We start from the raw sequence: 23,402 nt of genomic DNA on the forward strand, positions 1-23,402 counted from the left end.
AGTTGCTTGGCAGCTGGCAGAGTAGTTTTGTCCAGGTACGAGCAGATATACCCCACTGGTCAGTTGCTCTGCTCCTTTATGTATGTATGTACATATACATATGTACATACGTATACATGTACTATGTACCAGCAGGTCAGTGCCCACATCTAAAGGTAGCATATTGTAATGGTCTTAGGGCTAATTTGTTTAACACCAGCCAGAGAGGGGAAGCCAGCACCAGAGGCATTTGATAGACCAGATAGTGAGAAAGAGGAAAAAAAGTAGGACAGGGAGAAAGTTTAAATGAAATAATACATATAGTAGAGCAGAAGAAAGGGATATATAGGAGGCAATGGACAAGGTGGCCTTGAGAAACATCATTTCAGTTTGAACGAACAGGGACACCTACAGCTCCATCAGGTACTCAGAGTCCAGTTCAGCCTGACCTAGAATGGCTACAGAGATGGGGCATCCACCAGATCTCTAGGCAACCTGTGCCAAAGCCTCACCAACCTTATTGTAAAGAAACTTCTTCAGGTCCAGTGATAAATCTCCCCTCCTTTAGTTTGAACCTGTTTCCCCTTGTTTTATCACAACTGACTCTGCTACAGATTCTGTCCCTTTCTTCCCTACAGCCCCCTTTAAATACAGGTAGGCCTCTCTCAGGTCTCCCCAGAGCCTCCTCTTCTCCAGGCTGAACAGCCAGCTCTGTCAGCCTGCCCTTAACAAATCTTTGGCGTTCTTGTAGGTACCTGTGCTTGATGAAAATGATCTTATTGTATTGTTTTTCTCATCAGACTCAATTTGCTTATCTTCAGCATTTTGAGGCTCTGGAATTAATGACTAGCCACTAATTGTGACACAAGTTTTTACTGTTCTGTTGTGTTTGTTTGTTTGCTTGTTTTTTCAAAATGCACTTAAAATAAATTATTAACTGCTTAAAACATGTCGAATTCACTAAACAACATCGTGAGCGTAGTGAAACTTTGTGCGCTAGAATTACGTTTTCATAATCAACTCTGCTTTGAAAGAAACCTTTCTTTTATTCTAAATTTCATTTTGCCTTGCAGAAAATGTCTGTAGTGGTTCCTCTTAATGCTAAGAATCTGTTTCTTAACCTGACTACTGCTTAGAAAGCTATAGGTGGCATGAATAGGTGCTCCACTATGTTCTCATCACAGTTCTGCAGGAATTGTTTGTCATTTACATTCAGCACATATTTGCTGCCATTTGAGCAAGTGCTTAAAAAGGTCAAGACAGTGAAACTGAGCTGTACATAATAGCTCAGAAATCCAATACATAGTAAATACAGTTGATTGGATATTTTACATCCTGAAACATCACTTTTCAGAACCTGTTTTATTTACCTGAGAGTATTCGCTGAGTTATCATAAATCTCTTCCTCCATTTCTCAAGGCTTTTATTCATGAACCGTGGATTTTGTCACATCTCTGCTGAATTATGATATGACTAGAAGGAAAAAAAAAAAAAGCTTTGTGCCAAATTCCTTTTCAATTTTGGTCGTACTTCTTTCAGATGTACATCACAAGCACAATTAAAACAAAGAGCAGCAGGCTAGCCAAACCTGTCTTGTGCCTGGGCACCCTGTGTGCTGCATTCCTCACCGGGCTGAATCGAGTTTCCGAGTATCGAAACCATTGTTCAGATGTGATCGCAGGCTTCATCCTGGGAAGTGCAGTCGCCTTGTTTCTGGTAAGCCTATCAATTCTTCCCCATTCCTTTTAGAAGTATGTGTTTGAAATAAACATAATATTGCTCCTCTCCTGTGGTCTCTTGGAGCTAATTAAACTAATTGTTAGGAATTAATTCTAGCCCCTTGTCATGAGTGTGTCATCAGAGAAAACTCTAATATGAAATCAAGCTGATATTAATTAATAAGGCTAATATGATGACATTTGTGTATTCATGTGTATTTCAAGATTATTTTATTTTAATTAACTGACCATGCTTTCACATGACTTTCCCAGAAAAATGCTTTGAAAATGGTTTAGGATTTCAGTTAATGTCCAAAGAGAGGCAGAATGTTTGAGACTCGTTCCCTCACATATTGCTAAACTGCTGGCGACCTTCTATGGGCAGAAATGTAGGGTACAGCGTTTTTCTGGGGTTCTGAGCAGTAGTCTTCATTTTCCTCTTTGTTTTTGACCACAGAAGAAGTGCAATAGAAAGGAAAGTCAGGAGAAACTCCCTTGGAGACAGAACTACTTAAATAGTGAACATGGCAGTGATTGGTTAACAGTTGAACTAGATGATCTTAGTGATCTTTTCCAGCCCTGATGATTCTGTGATTTGATTGGTTCATTAGGATAATCACATGTATTAAAACATGCCATCAGTAGCCTTTCCTCAGAATCTTGGAACAGTGTCCTCCTCTAGACTTAGAGCATTACTTACTCCACTGTTGATTGTGTGGTGTGCTTTGCATGGTGAGGGATCTCTTGCTGAGGATTTACCCCACACAGTACTCAAGGTGATTCCCACTGTTACAAAAGAACAAAATGTTCATAATTCCATTTAAAAGCTATATCCTTCAAAACCATCCACTGTGTAGCTACAAACATTTTCTTTCTCTGTATACTCTACGATCACCATTCACCCAGGCTGCAGCCTACTCCTTAGTCAGGTCTAAAGAGCAGCAAAAAACAGCCAGCAAGGAACTGGCTGCAGGATATGCTCTGGCAGCAGATGTATGAGTTTCTGCATGCCTTCTTTCCATTCTGTTCCTAAACCCTAAGCAAATATGTGTAAGGTGAGGCCTTACTGGTATCATCATGCACAACGGCGGGCCTTGTAGGATGAACATTGCAGGAGTTGTGCTGGAATTATGCAAGCGTGGTGCTAAATGAGCTTGTTGCCATCCAGATGTGAGGAATGACTAGTGACTGAATGAGCTGTTTTTAATGTTTGGAATTGGAAGTCACAATCTCAAGGGATTATTTGGTTGAGACAGTGCAGCAACAACCTAGTCCTAGATTTTGTGATGATAAAGCAGACGTGATGGGAGTCTGCTGTATAAAACAAAAGAAAGCTGAGAATGACTCAGCCAAGAGGATGAACCCTTTTACTAAGATACCCAGAAGGCCAACTATGACAGTCAGTGCACTGCAGCCGACTGAGACAGACAATGCCTCTACTCAAAATCCCAAGGTGAAGTTATGTGCAAGAACTTGCAGTTGAGAGACCTGGGTGGGAATTGCTGTGAGTTACTTCTCTGAACAACACATGCTGACTTCATTATGCTTGTCTTCATTTTTCACATTGTGCAGGGGATATGTGTTGTCCATAACTTTAAGGGCACCCATGGAGCTCCTTCTAAACCGAAGCCTGAAGACCCACGAGGAATGCCATTAATGGCTTTTCCAAGAGTTGAAAGTCCTCTGGAGACACTGAGTGCACAGGTACTGTAAATCCTCTCACCCATACCATCACAAAGTGTATTTTCCATACGGCAGACTAAAAACTGGAGCTGATTTCATTCCTAATACTAAGCCCACTGAACAATGAGAATATGCATCAGGGGAGATTTTTTAAAGGCATTTATCCTTTGAGCCTCCAAATTCTGTAGATCTTCTTCTCCTCTTGCACATCCAGAACTTAATCGGTAGGATTTCACATGCCTTCTGTGCAATAACAGAGTTTTGCTTAGAACAGTAAACTGAGAGAAAAGTAAAGATAAGTGTGTAATCACACTTAAGAATGCTTTTGGGATGTCTTAAAGATTTACTTTAAGATTTATAATCTCGAGGATAACTTGTGCTGTCCAGTGAGGATAAAAATTAGATTTTTATCCTTATTACTGCTCAGTAACTTCTAAATTAAGAAATATTATACTGTTTTCTATCTAAGCCATCAAAGAAGCTAACTTTCTCTCAAGTTTGCAAAAAAAAAGCTAGTGTAATTATGATCACTGATGATGTTGTTGTTAAACAGCTAACTTTGGATAGCTTGTGTTGGCATAAATGAAACCTTCCCAAAACAAACAAGCAAATGCCATCAGCCAAGAATTCCTTGGAACAAGGAGGAATTGTAGTTCATCAGTTGTCTGAAATGCCCTTGTGGAGTTTGTCCTTTAAATTGTACTTCCTGCATTAGCTGTCTGCTTGGTTTGTGGCAAGGTTAGTACTATCTTTTGTCAAACCTTTGGCAAATTAATTGAAAATAATCATTTAAAGAAAATGGAAAAGATATTTCTAACACTTGGAAAAAATTTGCTTAATTGAATAGTCAGTTGTGATTGACTTGTAGCAAAACTCTGCTGGAAGACTTTCAAATGATTGTGCATCAAATTTTCTCTTGGTGGACTTGCAGTCCAGAAACAAAATCCTTCTATACTGCACTGTATATGACAGAAAAGGTAAAAGCATTTACAGATTATGAAAAATTTTGTCTAGTCATCTATTTATAGCTTCTGGACTGAGAGGTGCAGGTAGGGACTGAGCCTTAACGGATGACGTGCGCTCTAATCAAGAAGGTAATTTTGTCTGATTCAGGGTATCGGTTTCTAAATGACCATACACCTAATAGGCAGGGGTTAAAAAAAGAAAGAGAAGAAAAATATGATCCTACTTTGAAGCCATTAAGAAGCTATTATAATTAATCCCTGGAGTGGCTGCTTGTTAGTGTTCCTTCTGACATAGGGAATATCCTTCTCTTGGAGATTTCTGCATCTGTCCCCACTCGTGTTTTCCTTGCATGCACACAAAACCTGCAGATGCAGTGTGATTTGAGGACAAACCAATGCTGCTACCAAGCTCCTGGACACTGGCTTCCAAGAATCAGCACTGTCTGTTTCGACACAAAGAGGACTTTTGTGTCTGCCTGTGTTTTGCCATACTTACCCTCCACGTAAGGTTTCTTAATGGTTTTAATGGTTTTAAGCTCTGTAAGTTGCCTAACATTGAGTTGTAGGATCTACACACGCACATCACACAAAGCCAAACATGTGAAATGACATTATGTTGTTTACAGACTCTTAGTGACTGAGGATAGGCACATGAGATGGCATTAGCTACGTGACTGTAAGGAGTGCTATGAACCCACACTGACGTGTGCCTCTGGACAGAATTCAGTCCAGTTTGAAAATTCCCAGGAAAAAGTGGCACCTTGTTTTGCAGAACAGCTAGTGAGTGTTCACAGCCCAGGAGCAGGGCTCAGTTCAAGCTGCCTGTCATAAGCTCGCAACAGACAGCAGTCACATTTGCAGCCATTTCTTCCTCTAAAGCACTACGCTGGTTGGGTGACAAATGTCACATCTCTGCATTTGGTGAAGGGCCTTCTCATTCATTCCACACAACATATGTAAGTGACATGTACCAGTGCTCATGTGTCTGTGTTTTCATCTTTGCAGAATCACTCTGCCTCTATGACTGAAGTGACTTGAGATGGAAGACTGGCAGCAGAAGCTATTTTTTATTACCCTCCAGTACAATACTTCAAGACACACAGTTACTAAGTGTCAGACTGTGATGATCAGTATTATGTTATGTCTAGTTAGAAGCTAATGTTTTGTACATTTTTTTGTATGAGGAAGTGATGTAGCTTGCCCTGATTTTTTGTCAGCTTTAATATTATTATGCCAGAATTTAAAATCAAAATAGAAAAAGAAAAAAAAAAAGAAAAAAAAAAAAAAACCAAACAAAAAAAAAAAACCAAACCTTTTCTTGTTTAAAGTGTGCACTGAGGAATTACATCTATGGAATTGTTGGTGTTGTTATGTGATATTTGTACATGGATTTTTTTCATTTTTGAATTAATATATCTTGAGAAAAAATTCACTTTTACCTTTTCTTACCATAACAAAATGCTTCAACCAGCAGGTCAGATTCTGATCTTGGTAAGCTCTGAAGTAATTACATATATTTAACTCAGATGAAAATAATGATGATCAGAAATCTAACCCAAACTAACAAGTAGTAAACATCCAGCCTTGATTCAGTGAGCTACTTAAGCAAGCCTTAGCATCACAGACTTCAGCTAGCCGTGCAGCTTCCAAACTTGGCAGATCTGATGTATGCTTAAGTATCTGACTGAATCAGAGCCTGGTTGTTCTGGTGTGAGTGATTGTGCTAGTTATTGAAGAATAACTGAAGTGGCGTATCCAGTCTGCAATATAGACAGACTGGACATGAAAATTTATAGTAGTAGCTGATAGCATGTGAGCTGACTATAACATGTCCCTAGATCCTCCCCTAGGCCCAGCCTAAGCTCCCAGTGGAACCTGGCTTCAGGAACTGACTATGGGGATATACAGCCATCACTGTGGAGCGGAGGCTGCGCTGTAAGTGTGTCATAACTTCATCATAGATTTATGAGGTAACACTGATACAAGGGAAAGGTGATGCCACATCTTCTGTGAAGTGGCATTACTGAGTATTCAGATTGGCCTCAGCATTGAGCCAGTTGTGCCCTGACAATGTTGTTTTCACTGACAGGCTTTGGTGAGTTTAAAAAAATAAAATAAAAAATTTAAATACCTGAAATGACACAGTCTGTAGTAGCATTCTGCATTTTTGTAAATACTGCCATGCAGAATTTCTATCTGTACAGCTATCTCAAAATTCGGCAACACTCTTTAAGGAATAAAGAGATAATTGGGGGTGGGGGAGGCAGGGGGAGATCAAAAAGAATGCATATATCATGGTGAGAGCTGGGGCAGAGGCTTCATTACATGATGTCTCACTGTTTCTAGGCTTTTCCTGCATCTCATCCTTCTAGCATGGTGATAACTGCTGTGTGTCTCCTTTAAAGAATGGAGCCTCTGTCTGTACTTTTACTGGAATGTTTACCTCACATTTCCATTTTGGTTCTTCGCTTTTTTTTGTATATTTTTTTCCAAAACAGATGAAAAAAAAAAAAAAAAATATGTAGTGTGGTTTCTGCCTCTTCTGTACATTGCTGCACAAAGAAAACATGGGATGTATGTTTGTGTCTTGTCATGCAGTAATTTGTCCATGTAGGTATTTTCTCATGACTCTTCTGATGTCTGCTGTCTGGGTCAGTCTTAGGAATGTCAGGATCAGACTTGGGCCATACAGAACCATGAGGAATCACAGGAAGTGTTCTGGGGCCTTCACTACAACTTTGATCCAAATTCCCTCAAACTGGGGGAAAACTGCTGAATAAACTTGGCTGGTTCTGCTGTCTTAGGAAGATAATGGCATTAGGGAAGATCATCAGCAAAGAATACTCCATCTGATATGCCCAGTCAGCAGCACCTCATTATGCTCCAAAGGGCTAGCAGGGGAAATGAATACTAAAATAAACCCAGTTATATTCTGTATCTCATTTTTTGCAGATGTGGTCCATGGGTTTTTTTGGGTTTTTTATTCAGAGGCACAACTTTCTCAGTGTGCCATTTACAGCAAGTTTAGGCAGCTTCTGTACAGAGACCTAACAGTGGCTTCCACAGTCTCTAGTTAAGACGTATGGCCTAAAATAAATACATTGCAATGCTGTGCTTTTCATCAGTATTGCATCACCTTAAAGTGGATGTACAGTTCTTGGAAGTACATGAAGTTTCATGCAAACCTGGCCTATGTAATGCAACTGGCAGCTGTAGCTGAGCTGCATGCTAGGGCCAAGTGATCCTGCTGGATGGCTGTGGCCTCTCTTGCTCCCCGGCCAGTACCGCAGGTGTACCCAGGACTCTTCTTGTTCCTCCTGGCTCCTTCTAGTATGTGAAAGAGAAATTAACATTGAGTAATAGCTGCTACAAGGGCCAGCAGAACTTAGAATACAAAAACTAGGTCACAGAAGAATGCCAGAAGCTACCTTGATGGCTGCTGAGAGTTCACTGTTACAGAGCAAACAGGTTTCAGAGCTCTGCCTGGCAATCACTATGTTCATATACTAATTTTTAGTAGAACAAGTGGAGTTCTATTTTAAGATGATGTCTGTGATGGGTTTTAGAAGCATTTCTAACACAACTTTGATTCTCAGAAAGGCAAAAGGAGGGGACAGCGAAGATGCCAGCATACATCCCCACACCTTCTCCAAGAATTTGCTGGCCTAGTCTTGGTGACTGAGCTAAACAGCATCACAAAACAGAGCAACACACACTCATTGAATCCCATTACACGGCTCGGAATGAAAGACGTTTATGAGCAGCATCACTTTAATTACCCCCACTAGACCTGCAGCTGTTAAGCATCACAACACTATTTCATTAAGTACAACTTCCACTTTTTTCAGTATACAATAAAAAGAAACGAATCTGAAGACAAATGGATGCATTTTTATTGGTGATATTCATATCAGGTTGATATAACAATGAAACGGTTCTGCTCCAGCCCCACAATTTGGCCTTAAGAATCCAACCAAAGTGCAGTGATGCTTCCCGGTCTCACCGTTCCCAGGCAATCTTCAAGTTTGGGGGCAGTTCTGCAGCACACAGCTCATCAAACTTTGACATATCCTTCACAGGAGTGCTATAGAAAGTCAGGACATCTTGCGCACTGCACATCAGGTGGAGCTGTGAGTTGGGCACAGCGTGACCAAGTTCTTCTGCAAGCTGAGCCAGGAGCCGATATTTCAGCCTGTTGTCTTTCAGGGACGTCTGCTGCCAGTTGCCAGCAAGCGATGGCCCACAAATCTCCTTGACACGAGCCTCGAGGATGCTCTGTATGTCCTCTGGAGGAAAATACTTTCTGCTACGTGGCGGGGGACAGATCAGGCTGGGTTCCTTTTTTTCTTGAGGAATTACATTGTCTTCTCCTACTTCTTTGTCCTCCTTCCTGCTGGCATTAAAGAAAAGTATTTTCAGTCACTAAAGCTGTGCCCAGACATTTAAAAACACCTCCCAGCAGAGCCAACTGCCTGCAACGGCGGAGCGTACCGCCAGCTCCAGAAGCAGCCCCGAGCTCTCACCTGTGGCCGCCCCACAGCGCCCGAAGCGGCGTGCGGCCCAGCCCCATCCTCAACCGCCGTCCGACCACCAGCAGCCCTGTGGCGGCCGCCATCTTGCGAAGAAGCCTCACCCCCGACCGGAAATGACGTTGCTACTCTTGACCGGAAATGACGTCAGCGCCACCTGCCGCCGTGCCTGATGGGAGCCGTAGTGCTGCTCCAGTGCTCTCGCCGTGGTTTGTCCTGCGGGCTGTTTTCTATAAGAGCGAGAAACAACTGTCGGTGCAGCGAACGTTGATCTGTCCTGGCCGTAAGTGCGTTAGTCAGAAAGAAGTGTCGGGGCGCAAGATGTCACTTCAGCTGCGTCTCACGCAGTGTGCACGGCAGCTGTCCCCCGCACAAACGGGAGTTACCTGGCAAAGCCAAGGCGCTCATTTTCGAAAGGGCGAGAGGGTCTTTTGCTGGATTCAGGGGATGCCTTTTCCACACTTTGCACCGTGCTGCAATGAGCTGCTCTCTGTGAGCAGAGCTTGTTGGAATTCAGGTGTATGGAGATGTAAGGGACCACAGCTGAACCAGAAGAGAGGTGCTGTGCCTGTCCCTGCTGCTGGCGCCTGAGTGCCTTCTGACAAGTCACTCAGTTCGTATATTACTGGTTTACCATGGTCAGGATGGGATGAATGCACGCACGAATTCACAGCACTGGAACAGGCTGCCTGGAGAGGTTGTGGTGTCTCTTTATCGAGATAATCAAAACCTGTTAGGATGCTTTCCCGTGCAACCTTCCATAGGGAGCCTGCTTGAGCAAGGAGTTGGATTGGGGGATCTCCAGATGTCCCTTCCAATGCCTCAATTCTGTGAGTGTGTGATTACTCAGTGGTTGGATCTCTGTGATGTACTGCCTTTAAAATGGGTGGCTGTTAACAGGAAGGGCACCGTGAAGTTACAGGAAAATGATTCACCTGCTTTCTTTGCTGCAAGAGCAGTAGGTCCCAATGGCTGGGACAAGCAGAGCACCAGGTTGTGGCTGCGCAAGCTGGGTTCTGGGTGGCCTCACCTCCATTACCAGGTAGGTGAGCCTGAAGGTGGAGTTCTGACCCCCACTTCCAGCTGAAGGAATAAGCTTTCTAAGAGGGAATGAGCACCTTCAGGCTTGTGTGGTCTTCACAGGTTGGTGGACTGCCCCAGGATCTTATCAGGTGATCAGTGTTTTATATTGCCTGGCAAACATTCTTTTGTTTACTTTAGTTCTGCTGTTTCTACCTGTACAGCAAATAGAACTACATTTTATTTTTCACAACATTTAGCACTTTTTTCGTAATAGCTGTGTAATTGTACTTGCAGAAAGCTTAGCATCACTATCAAGTACGTGACAACATATCACAGGTCAAATGGTGGGCCTTCAACATCAACATAATTATTCAAATTGTGCTATATGGGTAGAAATTACTCAAATTAAGCCAGCTTAAGTTCTTTACCGAGAGTGGTGAGGTGCAGGAACAGGCTGTCCAGAAAGGTTGTGGATGCCCTGTCCCTAGAGGTGAGGTGTTCAAGGCCAGATTGGATGGGGCCCTGGGCAGCCTGGTCTGGTATTAAATGTGGAGGTTGGTGGCCCTTCCTGTGGCAGTGGGGTTGGAGGTTCATGATCCTTGAGGTCCCTTCCACCCCTGGCCATTCTGTGATTCTGTGATCAAAATCCCTCCCTGCACGCTTATGGCTGATTGCTCTGAAAATTTTACAATAATAGCACCAAGGAAAATAGTCCTCACATTTCTTATGCTACCCTAACTCAGTGTCTGGCAGCCTTGTCAAGCCAAACAAAATGCATGTTTCTCTCTAGGAAGGATAAACTTTTCATGGCAGTGTTATTTAGCTTAGTGTAGAGCTTCTCACATACACTCTGAGCTTTTCTCAGTGTCTGTCTTCAGTTAGCAGGATTAACATCTCCAGTTTTATCATTACTGGCTTATTTCATTTAGACCTCTGCAGGATTTCCCAAGCTCAGCAACAGCAACACTTTGTCTTAATGTTTATGGTGCTGCTGAGAACCACAGAGGCATGAAAAAGAATGAAAGATTTATAAAAAAAATAAGGATTTGTGAGTTATATTGGATTTTAATTATTGTTTTATTCACACAACTAAAGATACACATAGGTTCTATAATTCAGGATTTGACTGCAAAGTGAGATAATGGGGGTATCTATCTGAGTTACTAGGGAACTACTACTACTCTGGGAATTAAGTTTAAACTAGGAGAGCGGATTTGTGATTCAGTGTTAGATGTTTCTTGCGTGGAAAGAATTATGTTTTTTGAAAGTGTAAGTGAAAAAAAGAATATCCCCTTTGTAAATCGTGGAAGCCAAGGTAGGAGAGTAAACTAATCCATTTCCAGTTTTGTTCAGGGAAAGGGAAATTAGGTTGCTTTGTTTTTCTTTCATTTCTGAGCATCTTCCACCTTGTGGAGAAGGACAGGACAAATGCAGATTCCTGTGCTTTCAATAGGTGTAGCTGGCAGTGAAAAGTGACTGTGTGGCAGCTGCATCACTCTTCCCAGATGTGACATACTGTCCTCTGCAAGCCAAACTATTAATCTGAAAAAGAAAAGGAGGGAAACCCAATAGCACAGAGTGAGAAAGAGATGTAGAACAATAGTAGGAATGAACAAAGGGCATAAATAGGGGAAAATCAGTCAACTTCTGAATTCACCGATGTTACGTATGAGCTAGATTAGTTTTGTGGCACTGCCAAGGCAGTTCCCAGGGATATCTCTCTGGGAGTCACGTGGTTATGCAGAAAGGGGAACAATTTTTTCAGACCAACACAAAGTAGTTGTAAATCCACTTTACAAAACAAAATCATCCTGTTGCCTCTAGTAACAACCTTTGTTGCTTCTTGCATTAGGCTTCTGTCACACCAACCAAAACAACAACTTTGGTGCAAATTAAGCAGCACTTCTCTGTATCAAGGCCTCATACCTGAGCCCGCTTGCAGAAGGCTTCCTGTGCAGCCTTCTTGTTCTCTGATTTGCCAAGCCATGCTGCCAGGGCAGAGGCTTGCAGAGCTCTCCCATATGAGAAGGTCAGTTTCCAAGGCTTAGGCAGAGGGGACTGATTCATGGCATTCAGGTTGAGAGAAGCCTCCTCTTCACTTTGACCTCCAGACAGGAAGCAGATTCCTGAAAGACAGAGGCCTCAAGATTTAGAAATAGGTTGCTCCATCTGCCACACTTACTGACTATGACAGAGAAGTCAGCGTATCACATGTAGGAGCAAGTCTAGTAAAACTGAAAGGTTTTTTTGTTGTTGTTGTGTTTTTGTTTTTTTTTACTATAAGAACTACTCAAGAATCACCAGGAACAGCAGCAGGAACAGTGCGGAGGAGAGTAGTGACAGTTGCTACAGCCACATCCTGAGGGGTGTACTTCTTGGGGCAGGAATGCCCAGCTGTCACCATGTTAGGTTTCAGCAGTGTTCCCTCCAGGTAGACATGATGGTCGTTCAAGGCCTTGTAGACAGCAGCCAGAACCTAATGATTGAAAAGGAGGATTGAATACAAACCTGTCTTCAAATCTTTACCTCAACCTGCTGTGGAAAGACAACTTATTCCTTGGAAGCGTGAGAAGATCAAATCACATCTCACTTTCTTTTAGAATTTATTACAGGAGGTGCGGTCCTAGAGAGCCCTGGAGAACTTTTGCAGTACCAGAATACCACTTTTCGTTTTGGCAAGGGTTGTCCCTGCAACTGAGGTACTGAACAAAAGATTAAAGCACTTTATGTATCTTTCTGAGGTCAAGAATGTTTATATTGAGAGTTTGAATGGAAATCCAAAACATGGATTCTACTGCAAGTTTGCTTTTTGCTAATTATTTGATGTGAATTCATGTGGTGCAGTTTTGAAGGAACTTATTCTTTAAAAATGCTTGAGAGCAATACAAACTCTGTGTAAGAATAACTAGTGATTTGTGAGGGCAAGCAGAGAATAAGGAATCTCTTTACCTTTTCTGTGACATACTGACAGCGTTGGAGATCGTGGTCACCATCAGGTAAGACTTCTGGCTCCACAATGGGCACCAAGCCATTCTAAGGAAGAAAAACATGGGAGTCTTTGTAAGTGTGGAAGAAAAAACTCTACTTGCCATCTGTATTGTGTTTGGTGGTATTTCTTCTTGCTTTACTGCCCTTCATCCTCATCTTTCCCAAAACCCCCCCAGAGATCAGCCTTTCAAGATCTCTCATCTGTTATCACAGGGAACAGCAAGGAAGGGGCAACAGAATCTCAAGAAATTTTTCTGGAGGGTAGATACCTGCTGGCAGATGCTGGCGTAACGTGCCAAGGTGTTGGCATTCTCTTGGATGGCAAGTTGAGAGGGTGTTGTGCTACTGATCTTCAAGACTGCACGCCACTTGCCAAAGTCAGCACCATCTTTCTTGTACTGGGCACAGCGCTCAGCCAGTTTGTCAAGTCCTGCAGATGAAAGAACAGTGCTTCACTGAGGGGATAGGATACAGCTGTGAAACATGCAGTGACACCAGCCATGGCTGCATCTCCTGCTGAGTCGCACCATGGCTTTCACTGTATCACTCACAGCTGGGGCTTCTGAAATCTCACCTTACCTTGGATGGTGGTTTCTCCATTTGTTCCTGCCAGAGGTGCAGTGCCTGCATCCAGCTGAAGAGACAGCAGAAATACAAAGGGTTACAAAATGACAGAAGTGACCCAGAGCGGGTCTACCTTTGCACATTGACTGTGAGTGAAATACGGGGCTGAACACACTACTAGTGTAAGGGAGGGAAGGGGTGGGAGGAAGAGGTGCAGCAAAGGGGAAGAACAGAATTGAATTGGATATAAATGGCAATATGGATTTGGCTGTAGTGGATAACCTAAGAGTTCTTTTAGCATGAAAGGATGTAACTCACCTTTATTCCCACCACCATCCCTTTTTCTTTGATGATAGCTGGAAATGGCTTTCCACTGCTGTCTTTCTGATAGAGTGTCTCATGGAAAAGGATCACTCCTCCAATGCTCTTGCTGATGGAAGCATCAGAAGAGAAGAGGATTTCTCGAAAAGCACGACGATTCTCCTCTGTGTTTTCCACGTTGATCCTCTGCAGCCTATTTCCCATGGTACCTAACAAAGTTGCCAAAGGGCAAGGCAAATGTATCAGGCTTTGCTACCCTCCTAGCCACCATATACAGTAAATAGAAAGAACTTGGGCTATAGTGTAGAGCTTTCCTCAATACACAGTTTGTCATCTTCTGCTGCTTCAGATGCAGCTCCGGGTAGCTGAGCTGTCCCTGATCAGTTAACAGTTTTTAAATGTTTTTTATTTACTCCACTGAATTCAAAGATGAACCAAAATAAAGAGAAAAGTCTTGGGTATTGCAAATTGATTGCTTTTCATAACTCACCGACTGATTCATCTGCGGCTAAGATCCCTTTTCCTGAAGCCACAATCCTCTGAGCAATGTCTGAAAGAGCCTTCTTCTGCTCTGGAGATAGAGCTGGGAACTGGTGGGTCATGGTGACTTATCTGTGGAAAAAAAGGGCATTTATAAGATGAGGACAGACTGAACAAACAGTCCACCTTAGACACTAGCCTTGAGTATGCCTATTGGAAGCTTTGTGCTTGTCCAGCCCATGCTGTTGAAGACATATGTGCAGAAATCTAGTGAGTTGTTCTTGTATCTCTGGCAAAATCAGAACAGGGAAGAGCAGGAGCCACATCTAAACATATCTTAGTCAATCAGAAGGTGTGAATGACTGTGTATTTTATACAGATTTGCTTGGAGACTAAAGGAAGGTTATGCTCCATCCCCTCCCCCCCCAAAACAAATGTGTTGAATTTACAAGCAGGCACATTGCAGACACTGCAAAATTCTTTGCAAAGCACTTGCAGCCTGTTCGCTCTAATAAGAAAACTGACAGCTTTCACACAGTTTGCTTTGCTTTCCCCTTTTCCTAATAATTCTTCTCTCATTCCCTGTCCTGCCTTCACAGTATGTTCTACTTTGTCTGACTGCCTTTTCAGTTCTTCTCTCCTGCTTTGTTCTCTAATTCTCTCCTCCCCATATCTCAGGACTGTAGAGCATTGCTTACTCTTCATGAGAAGTGGGAGGTTAGTAGGATTCACCACCCATTTTTGTTTTCTCACTTCTGGTAGATGCTTACCAGATGCACATAACCAACCAGCTCCTGAATTTCAGGATCTGTCTTGTTCTGACACCATATTTGATCTTAGTAAATCTCTCATTAAACAGGATTATATTTTAGTTTAGCATCTGAGTAGCCCAAGATAATTCTCTATACACGTGTGCTTGTGAGTCTGAGCTGGAGACTCTCTTTTCGTCTGTCATCATCTTCTATAGCTACAGGACAACCAGTCCACCAGCACATGGTACATCCATGAGATAAATCATTAAAAACAACACCAAAGAAGCACTTGATTAAAAACAGTGACTTGCTATGCAGACTGGTGAGGAACAACTCTATTTGTTCATGCCTCTGTGGAAAAAGCTTGCAAATTGCAGGTACTCCAAAGTTGAATTAATGAATTACCAAACTAGTAAAAGGATTTCAGATTTACAGCTTGTAGTGTGCTACAGCATGAGCAGATGTATCCAGGTAATCTTTTGTCCAGCTAGTTGAGATACAAAACCATCACTCTAGTAACACTATTATGGGTTCTCTCTAGTAATACATTAAGCAACAAGACTTATGTCTCATATCTTGCCTGTTCCCTGTGCTTGCATAAAGATAGGAAAAAGGCATTTATCACCCAAGAACAGCCAGCAAAGCAAATTGCTGAAATGCAGGAGTATGAGGTTTCAGTGGTTAGTACTGGCCCAAATGTGTACTCTGAAAGACTGAAACAATAAAGTGTAGTTCCACAAGGCAAAAATGAACAGTAAGACATCAGATTAATTCCAGTTCTCATGCAGGAATCTTACAGAGTGGAAAAGGATAGGTGGAGGCTTTTCAAAAGTCTCTACAAAGTGATACGTAAAGGCCATGGTGAGTGGTTCACAGCTGCTCTGCTGAGCTACTGTGAGTAATAAAATGCACAGCGTGTCTCACTGAAATGGTGAAGAAGTGAAAGCAAAAGAGCAATTGTAAGGTGAGAAGTAGCTCCAAGGTCAAAAATGTTAAAAGACACTGCATTTAGGATTTTATTTTTCTGTGAATCTCTGGTGAAGAAGGATTGCACGCAGGCTGCCATGGCTGGGCAGCCCATTTCATTCTTCCATGAAGGAATTTTATTCTCAGTAACAACATCTAGAATTGTCCCCCCACTAAAGTTTCTCAAGAACATTTTTATTCACCCATTTTAGTCTGTCAGCTAGTATGGTAAATATCATAAGCTCAAGTTGTTTCACACTGATATGTGTGCGTACGTAACAGCAACCATTCTCTTTGCGTCAACTGCTCACATATCATTGTTTTTAAAAGGTGGAAGAACAAACAAAATCCTAAAACTGTGCTGAATGCATAACAACAGTCTTACGGCTACCTGGAGCATTGTGGAGCAGCTCCATAAACAAAGAAAAGTCTTTGTTCAGCCTCCACAGCTGGCCAGCAGGAAATAGAGGTGGGGAGAAAAAGGACTGCATAGTTGTAAAAGCAAATATCACATTGCTGAAGTCTCAAGTTTTCCTCCGTCATCATAATGGAGGGCTTGCAGTGAAAATGTATTTATGGATATCAGTACAAACACTGCATTCTGTTAGTATTAATAGAGAGAAAGAAAGGGCAGAGGCAAGCCAAACAGCAGAAGGAGAAAAGAAATTCCATTTCAGGTCATCTTTGAATCGTTAATATGTTTTCAATTTCTTTAATTTCCAGCTACCTGAAGTGACCATCATCTTCTAACCTCTCAGAAAATCTCACCTGGATCCTGGTTGGCAGATGGCTAAAGATCAGGTGAGCATCTGTATGTTTTTTTTCTCTTGGTGTCTTCATTGCCTATTTTTATAAAATTGTTTCCAAATGTGCTGGATCAAAGTCAAAATATGCTTTGTGTCCAGTGTGAGTGGCTTTGGCTGTTCGTTTACTTGTAAACATAGTCAGCAACCATTCTTAACAGTTTGCAATACAGAGCACATGTGCATATCATTTACTGTGCACGTAAGAGATTCAGTTCCGGAAGAGTGCACATGACAAGATTTGAAGACGCAAAAGCTGCAGATATAGATAAAAACATACTGTTGATAGCAAAATGTCTTCAAGAATTGAGCCTGCCACATTTGGGCATGGCTTTAACTTGACTGGATTTACTCCTCTTTCACACTGTATGCGTTGGAGGGTCAGGTCCATAATGTGTCATGCACTTAATATTCTCTTTACAGTTGGTAAATCTACTGGCCACTGATTACTTGGCCACTTGTCAAACTGGTAGGTTTGAATGGTTAGGTAGGCCTTCCTGACAGAGCACATTCTTATCTGGACCACTGAAAACACTCATCTGGTAAGACTGACTGATGTGCTCTGTTGCAGGATGACCACACAGTCCAGCCTGAACAGGGAGTGGGAGGAGGCCAACAGGAACAGTGTGGAGTTGAGCCAGGACAAATAGCCAGCTGCCTCCTGGCAGTGGTTCTGTTGGGGTCATTGAGGCTGAGGAACAGCACCTGGGAGACTGCCTGCCAGGCAGTGAGCTGAGGAGGGGCCAGCCACAAGGCACAGCAGTGCCCTGTGCAAGCAGAGCTGTGGCCTGGAGTGCCACGGGAGGACAAGGATTATCCCCTTCTGCTCAGAATGGTTACACCATGTCAGGGTACTGCATCCACTTTCATGCAGCTGCAGTACAGAAAAGATGTCAGCAAACCAGAGTGAGTTCAGTGGATGCCACCAAGAATGTCTAGCTGGAGTCCTTTCCCTGTGAGAAGGCCAGATGGCTGGGGCTAGCTCTGCCTTGAGCAGAAGTAGCTTTGTGGGCACCTTTCAGCAGCCCTTGGTACCTTTTGAGGCGATCTGCAGACAGAGCCAGGCTCCTCACAGCTGTGTGGCAGGAGAGTGAGACAGCAAGCATAAACTGAAACTAAGGGAGATTCATAATGGATATAAAGAATGTTCTTCGTTACTGGGACAGCTGAGCAATGGAGCAAGTTGGCTGTCTTCATCTTTAGAAGCTGTCAAGACCTGCCTGAAAAGCCACGAGCAGCCTGATCCAAGCAGGACAATAGGCTACATGCAGACCTCCCTGTGTCCTTCCAGCCAGAACTACTCTGTGACTCTGTGGGAGTACTTTGTTATGGAAGCTACAGTAGAAGCTGTGTCTCCTGTGTGTACAATGAAGGATCTGTGAGGGAAGAACAAGACGTTGCTCTCTTCATGTTTGTGGTAGGAATGCAGGTTTTAATATAACAAAATATTTCATTTATAGGTGCTGAGAAATGAGACAAGGGCACAGGACAAGAAGAAATATTTAGACTGATGTCACGTAGAAAAAGCAGCATGTTTTCCCTTGATATAAGCTCTGAAAAAAACAGACTTAACCATCTTGACACGTCTTTGAGTAGGTTTTTTCTTTTTTTTTTTGAGGGTGAGAACATGCCTTGTCTGAGGACCTTACTACAGCACCCTGTCTCATCTGGATGGGAATATGTGAGACCTGCCCTGGTTCCTCTGTTATCTGCAGAGCTGTACTCAAAATTCTGAGTGAATGTACCTCAATGTCATCTCTCAAACAAGAGTAAAAGAAAGCTATTCTCAGGAACCTCAGCAATCCATGTAAACAATCTTGGAGCAGTCAAGATGGGTGAGGTGGCAGCAAATACTTTTATCTTGAAAGTAAGCCTCTCGTGATCCTTAGGTGAAAGTTCTCCCTCAGGGCTGGGCTCCACTCAGAGGAGATAAAAATCTGCTTCAGAATTAGCTGAGAAATCAAGTTTTGTGATGGCAGCAGGAGAGGTGGGGGAAGCAGGGACAAAGTTTCAGATAGACTAAGTAGTTTTGGGTGCTGGGCACGTAGGGAGGGTGATAGACTCAGTAAGGATCAGGGTTTGTTGACAAGTAATCTCCTGAGGCTGGCTGCTCACTAGAAGAGTTACAGCCTGTTGCAGAGGCATAAAAACAGTATTCCCAAGTCTGCGTTCTCTTTTGACTGGTTTTCTGCATTGCACAGTACCATACATTCCCCAACCAAAGAATCCTCTCAGCACTGCTGACAGTGAGCACAGATAATTACACTTCTGTCAGTGCAGGCATTTGTCAGGACCAGCTGCATTCTCCAGCCATTCTTTCTTCTCCTTACAAAACAAAAATCCATGTACTACACAAGCAGATGAAGCAGTAGAAAGCAATGCCAATATATTCTTCCTCTAGTCCTCTATACTAAAGAATCACTTACTCAAAGAGAATTAAATATCTGAACTAAGTTAGACAGCCAGTGGGTCACAAGGATCACTGCAACGTAGCTGAGTGCTCACTTCTTGCAAGTTTTTTTCTGGAAAGTAAAAATAAAAAACAAAACAAAACCTGACCACCCCCTCAAAAGCCTTGCTCAGATAAGCACACTGACTCACAGCTGCTGATGCAGTTACCAGCTCTATAGTTTAGAAACAAATAGCTACTTACTTGCCGTTGGACACTGCCTCTGCTTCAAGCTTCTGGTGAGGTGGCTGCAGACAAAGAGACCCAGTCCTTCCAGTCACTAACTTTTATAACATTCTTGGCAGGTTTTTTTGTTGTTGTTGTTCTTTTTTTTGTTGTTTTTTTTTCCTCCACTTCTTTATTCTCCCTCCTCTCTGGGCTGGTTGGGCAGATGTCCTTGCCCAGGATAGCTGATTGGCTGCTAGACAGCAACCACCTGCAATCATTGGACCTACTTGCTGTCCCTGCTTTTCCACCCACTTTCCCTCCCCCGTATATATAATGCAAGTTACGATGCTGTGAAACTGAAACTTTTCCAATTATTTCAAATTATTCCTCTTTCTTCTAAAACATGCCTGTGAATAATTACAAGAGAAAGCATAGAAAGTTTTTGCTGGGATCTGGGGTATAACTTTCAATGTAGGTTTAGATCTTCTGAAAGCTTATATTCAGAAAACTACACTGTGCTGACAGGAAGATTAGAAATGAAAATGCAGAGCTTTGGGGCAGACCCTTCACTGGCGTGAATTACTGTTACTCCTGAGGTTTCCTAAGCCCCATACTTCAACTGAAAATTTAGCAGGGAAACATGCTTTCACTTCCTGATTTATATGTGGAGTGATAAAACGTGATGTTATGATACCAGAATTAGAGAAACCACAAATACTGATTTTCTTTCACACTACAAGAATAATGGTTGCCAGAAGTAATGTGCCTACTGGGAGAGGTATAAGTGCAAGTCTCCATGAAAGCCCACTGAAATATCTTCTGCCTACATTACCAAGACATGCAGACTTTTCAGTTGCTTAGCAAGATTTTTCTGTGAAAAACACACAACATATATGGTGTATCAGCTTTCCATTTTGTATCAAATCACACCATGGCTGTTCACCAAATCCAGACATAGGCCTGATTTTGTTTTCTTCATATTGCAGGTCCATATCCATGGGAAAAGTACAGTGTGGGGCTGTTTGGCAAACATCATACTGTCAGCAACAGTATATTCTGTGACCTTGGACATTAGTATGTCTTTACTCCAAAACCCCAGTATTTGCCTGAAGAATGACGTAGTTTCTCCATTTGTTTGGCTCACATGGTGACACCTTTAGCCTTCACATGGACACAGTGAGATTTCCACTCCCACTGAGCAGCACTATCTTCATTAGGGCTCTCGTTCCCTGAGCCTCTGTCCTAGAGCTGCATTCCAATATCCGTGCCTGTGGGACATTTAAACAGCAAATATGCTGCCAGGGTCTGCATTTCACAACAGTCAGCAGAGAAGTTTCTGAGAAAGCTGAGAGTGTGGTCTAACTGAGGGCCTCATGCTTGTGCTGTTTTGTTTAATTTTCTCCTCCCCGATTCATTCTTTGTTTTGGTGAAGATTGCTCTAGCACATGATACTGATAAGAAAGCTTTCCCTGCTCTATGTGCTATTTTTCCCACCCTAGCTAGAAAGGGAACTCCAATACATATTGATTTCTGAAGCACAAACATTGAGCATCTTTTATGGATTAAAAGTGCTTTTATTGAAAAAAAAATATCTAAAACTCTCTTGAGACCAAGAAGATGTTATATTGATAGTCTTCTTCAAGACAGCAGTGAAAACCCAAGACTGGTTCTTATTATTCCCAGTTTGTTTAGAAGCTGTTGTAGACAGGAAAATACAAGGAAGCGTTTCTTTCCACGTGCTGTCTGTGATATAGACTGTGTAACTATAACAGAAAATCTGGAGAAGTCTTCCTGATAAAAATTGTCCAATATTTTAAAAGCACTTTAGGTAATCCCCTGTAGCCCCTTTCAGCTCTTTGTTCTTTTAGAATTACATATATAGTTTTTCCATATGGGAAGTGGCTAGTGTGTGGTTTCCATTTCTTCTAAGCCAAAATTCAGCACAGATAGCACTAGTATTACAAGTCCTAGCAGAGATTCTGAGCAAAAGAAATGTGAAAACCTCATGGCTGAGTTCCTCACTTAATTTAGGAATTGCAGCCATTTCTTGTGGAATGATCAGTCACTCCAGATAATGTCACTGTAGGGTTCAGTGCTGTTAACATGCAGAGCCATACTGCAGACTGCAATCCACAGAAATGAGTAGTGAAGTAACATTAAAATAGACTTACTGGAACAGAGCTCTGTAAACATAGTTTAGGGATACTTACACCTCTGAAGTTATAGTGGTATTGTATCTCCACAGAAGGTAAGAGTAAACTGGCACAGTGAGGGGAATGCAGTGTACTTTCATTAAGCACAGAAACTACCCTGTCTCATAAAAGATAGCATTATCCACACAAACTTTTCTACAGCAAAATTAGTGCATCAGCCAAACTATAAACCTGTTTCACCTGGCTGGTGTTTGAACTTATAGTATTGTAATCTCTCTCAGCTTTCCTATCACCTAACTTGTTTTGGAATTTTGTTTTTGTGTGTTTGTTAGTTTAAGCCTTTTTCAGAGTAACATAATGCAGCTATGGGGCTATAGATATATATCTGTGTCAACACCCTGGTAGAGGGCTACAACTGCTTCAAAAGAGATTGAATTTGTGGCTGTGGGCAGTTACTTCAAAGTATACACCACAGCACAGGAGATCCTGTGTGGTCCTGTATGGACTCTGGAGTTGAATTCAGTGATCCTCATAAGTTCCTTCCAGCTTGGGATATCCTGTGATATTTCTTTCTCACCGATGTGGCATAGCAGAAGTGAATTTTGTATTTGAATGGCTTGAATGTTCTGCCAATGTTGATTCTTCAACCTGAAGTTACCATATAAAAGTTGACATAAGTATTTTGCATATTAAATTATTTTTTAAAGACCACCAGAATCTTTCTTTATAGGAGGCTGAAGCTATTATCTATGTTTTATTTTGTGGTTTTGCTTTTGACAGTGCCAAATGTATCATTTGCAGGCAGTGGATTTCTGCAGCAGAAGTCAATCTAATAGCTGTCCTGGCAATATGCTTGTAATATCCTTGCTTGCAGAGGCTCTGTCACTTCTGCACTGATGTTCTGAGTGAAGACTGTTGCTGGATGAAGTACTTCAAAATGCATGGAAAGCCTGGCTTAAAGACATCACGTAAAAAAAGTTAGAATTGCTTACAATTCTTCTGGTTGCTGATTGTTTTTCTGTGTGTCTAGCAGTATCATTCTGATATTGATTTTTGCCTGATATTAGTATGCCTTTAAAATGAAGATGAGTAAACATGAAGACAGACAAGAGACAAATTGTAGTACACCTGAAAAATACTCAGGAAAAGAAAGAACTGGATAAAGAAGTTTCAGAGATTACATAACTGGCCATCAAGCAAAGGATCAACAACAAAACTAACTTAAAGCTTCCCTCTGCACTTTTGGAAATGACGTAGTCTGAATTTTATCAAAACTTGTGTACGTGGTCAGAGCTATGAAAAGGTTTGAAATGAGGTGGAAAGAATTGCTGAAACTCAGAAGAATATCTGAGTTGAATATGCATCCACATGAAAAACACCTGCCTCTGAGTGCCCTGGGAGAGTGCTGCCTGCGTGATGAGGTTAAAGTCTAATCAGAACAGATGAGCTGAGTGGAGTCTGCCTCCTCTTCACCTCTCTGCCTCGTGCTGGATGTTTCCTGTTTTCTGTACTCTACAGTCTTACCTAACTGTCTCAAAGTCCAGCTTGTTCATCCCTATCTAATCAGAGGTATTGTTTATTAAGTGATTTGTTTTCCTCATTCACCTACGCTCCTAGCCCCCACAGCAGAGAACCTGTCCTTTAACCCCACTGAAAGAAATCACCTGTATTTCAAGTTCCACAGTACTCATCTGTGTTTGCAGGCACGTTGTATGTGGAGGGTGATGGGCAGGGCTGGTGCAGGACTTCATTCAGGCCAGGGGGACCTGTTTGCTCTTCTGTCTTTTGGCTTAAAGCAACAAACATCGTGGCTCAGAGTGAAATATAGGCAAGTGCATATCTAGGCTGTTATCAAAGCCCA

The 23,402-nt window shown here is 42.2% G+C and overlaps 3 protein-coding genes across 3 annotated transcripts in view; 1 reads left to right on the forward strand and 2 right to left on the reverse strand.

The window, feature by feature from the left end:
- Positions 1–5,383, forward strand: part of PLPPR1 (phospholipid phosphatase related 1) — a gene marked incomplete at both ends in the record, with an annotated part of 64,405 nt that extends 59,022 nt beyond the window's left edge. Inside the window, 3 exons of the mRNA XM_079548443.1 lie at positions 1,519–1,695; positions 3,270–3,401; positions 5,351–5,383. Coding sequence (XP_079404569.1) covers positions 1,519–1,695; positions 3,270–3,401; positions 5,351–5,383 — 342 coding nt within the window. The remainder of the gene's footprint in view (positions 1–1,518; positions 1,696–3,269; positions 3,402–5,350) is intronic.
- A 2,864-nt stretch (positions 5,384–8,247) lies between these two features.
- On the reverse strand, positions 8,248–8,960 carry MRPL50 (mitochondrial ribosomal protein L50; the record flags this gene model as incomplete). Its single annotated transcript, XM_079548098.1, has 2 exons — positions 8,248–8,738; positions 8,869–8,960. 2 exons carry the CDS (start codon positions 8,958–8,960, stop codon positions 8,345–8,347), a joined length of 486 nt encoding a protein of 161 aa, XP_079404224.1. The 3' UTR covers positions 8,248–8,344.
- Positions 8,961–11,343: 2,383 nt separating this feature from the next.
- On the reverse strand, positions 11,344–14,372 carry ALDOB (aldolase, fructose-bisphosphate B; the record flags this gene model as incomplete). Its single annotated transcript, XM_079548131.1, has 8 exons — positions 11,344–11,439; positions 11,824–12,023; positions 12,199–12,373; positions 12,847–12,930; positions 13,155–13,315; positions 13,465–13,519; positions 13,768–13,979; positions 14,261–14,372. 8 exons carry the CDS (start codon positions 14,370–14,372, stop codon positions 11,344–11,346), a joined length of 1,095 nt encoding a protein of 364 aa, XP_079404257.1.
- Positions 14,373–23,402: the final 9,030 nt, after the last annotated feature.

This window comes from Tetrao urogallus, assembly GCF_951394365.1.
Source record: "Tetrao urogallus genome assembly, chromosome: Z".
NCBI lineage: Eukaryota > Metazoa > Chordata > Aves > Galliformes > Phasianidae > Tetrao > Tetrao urogallus.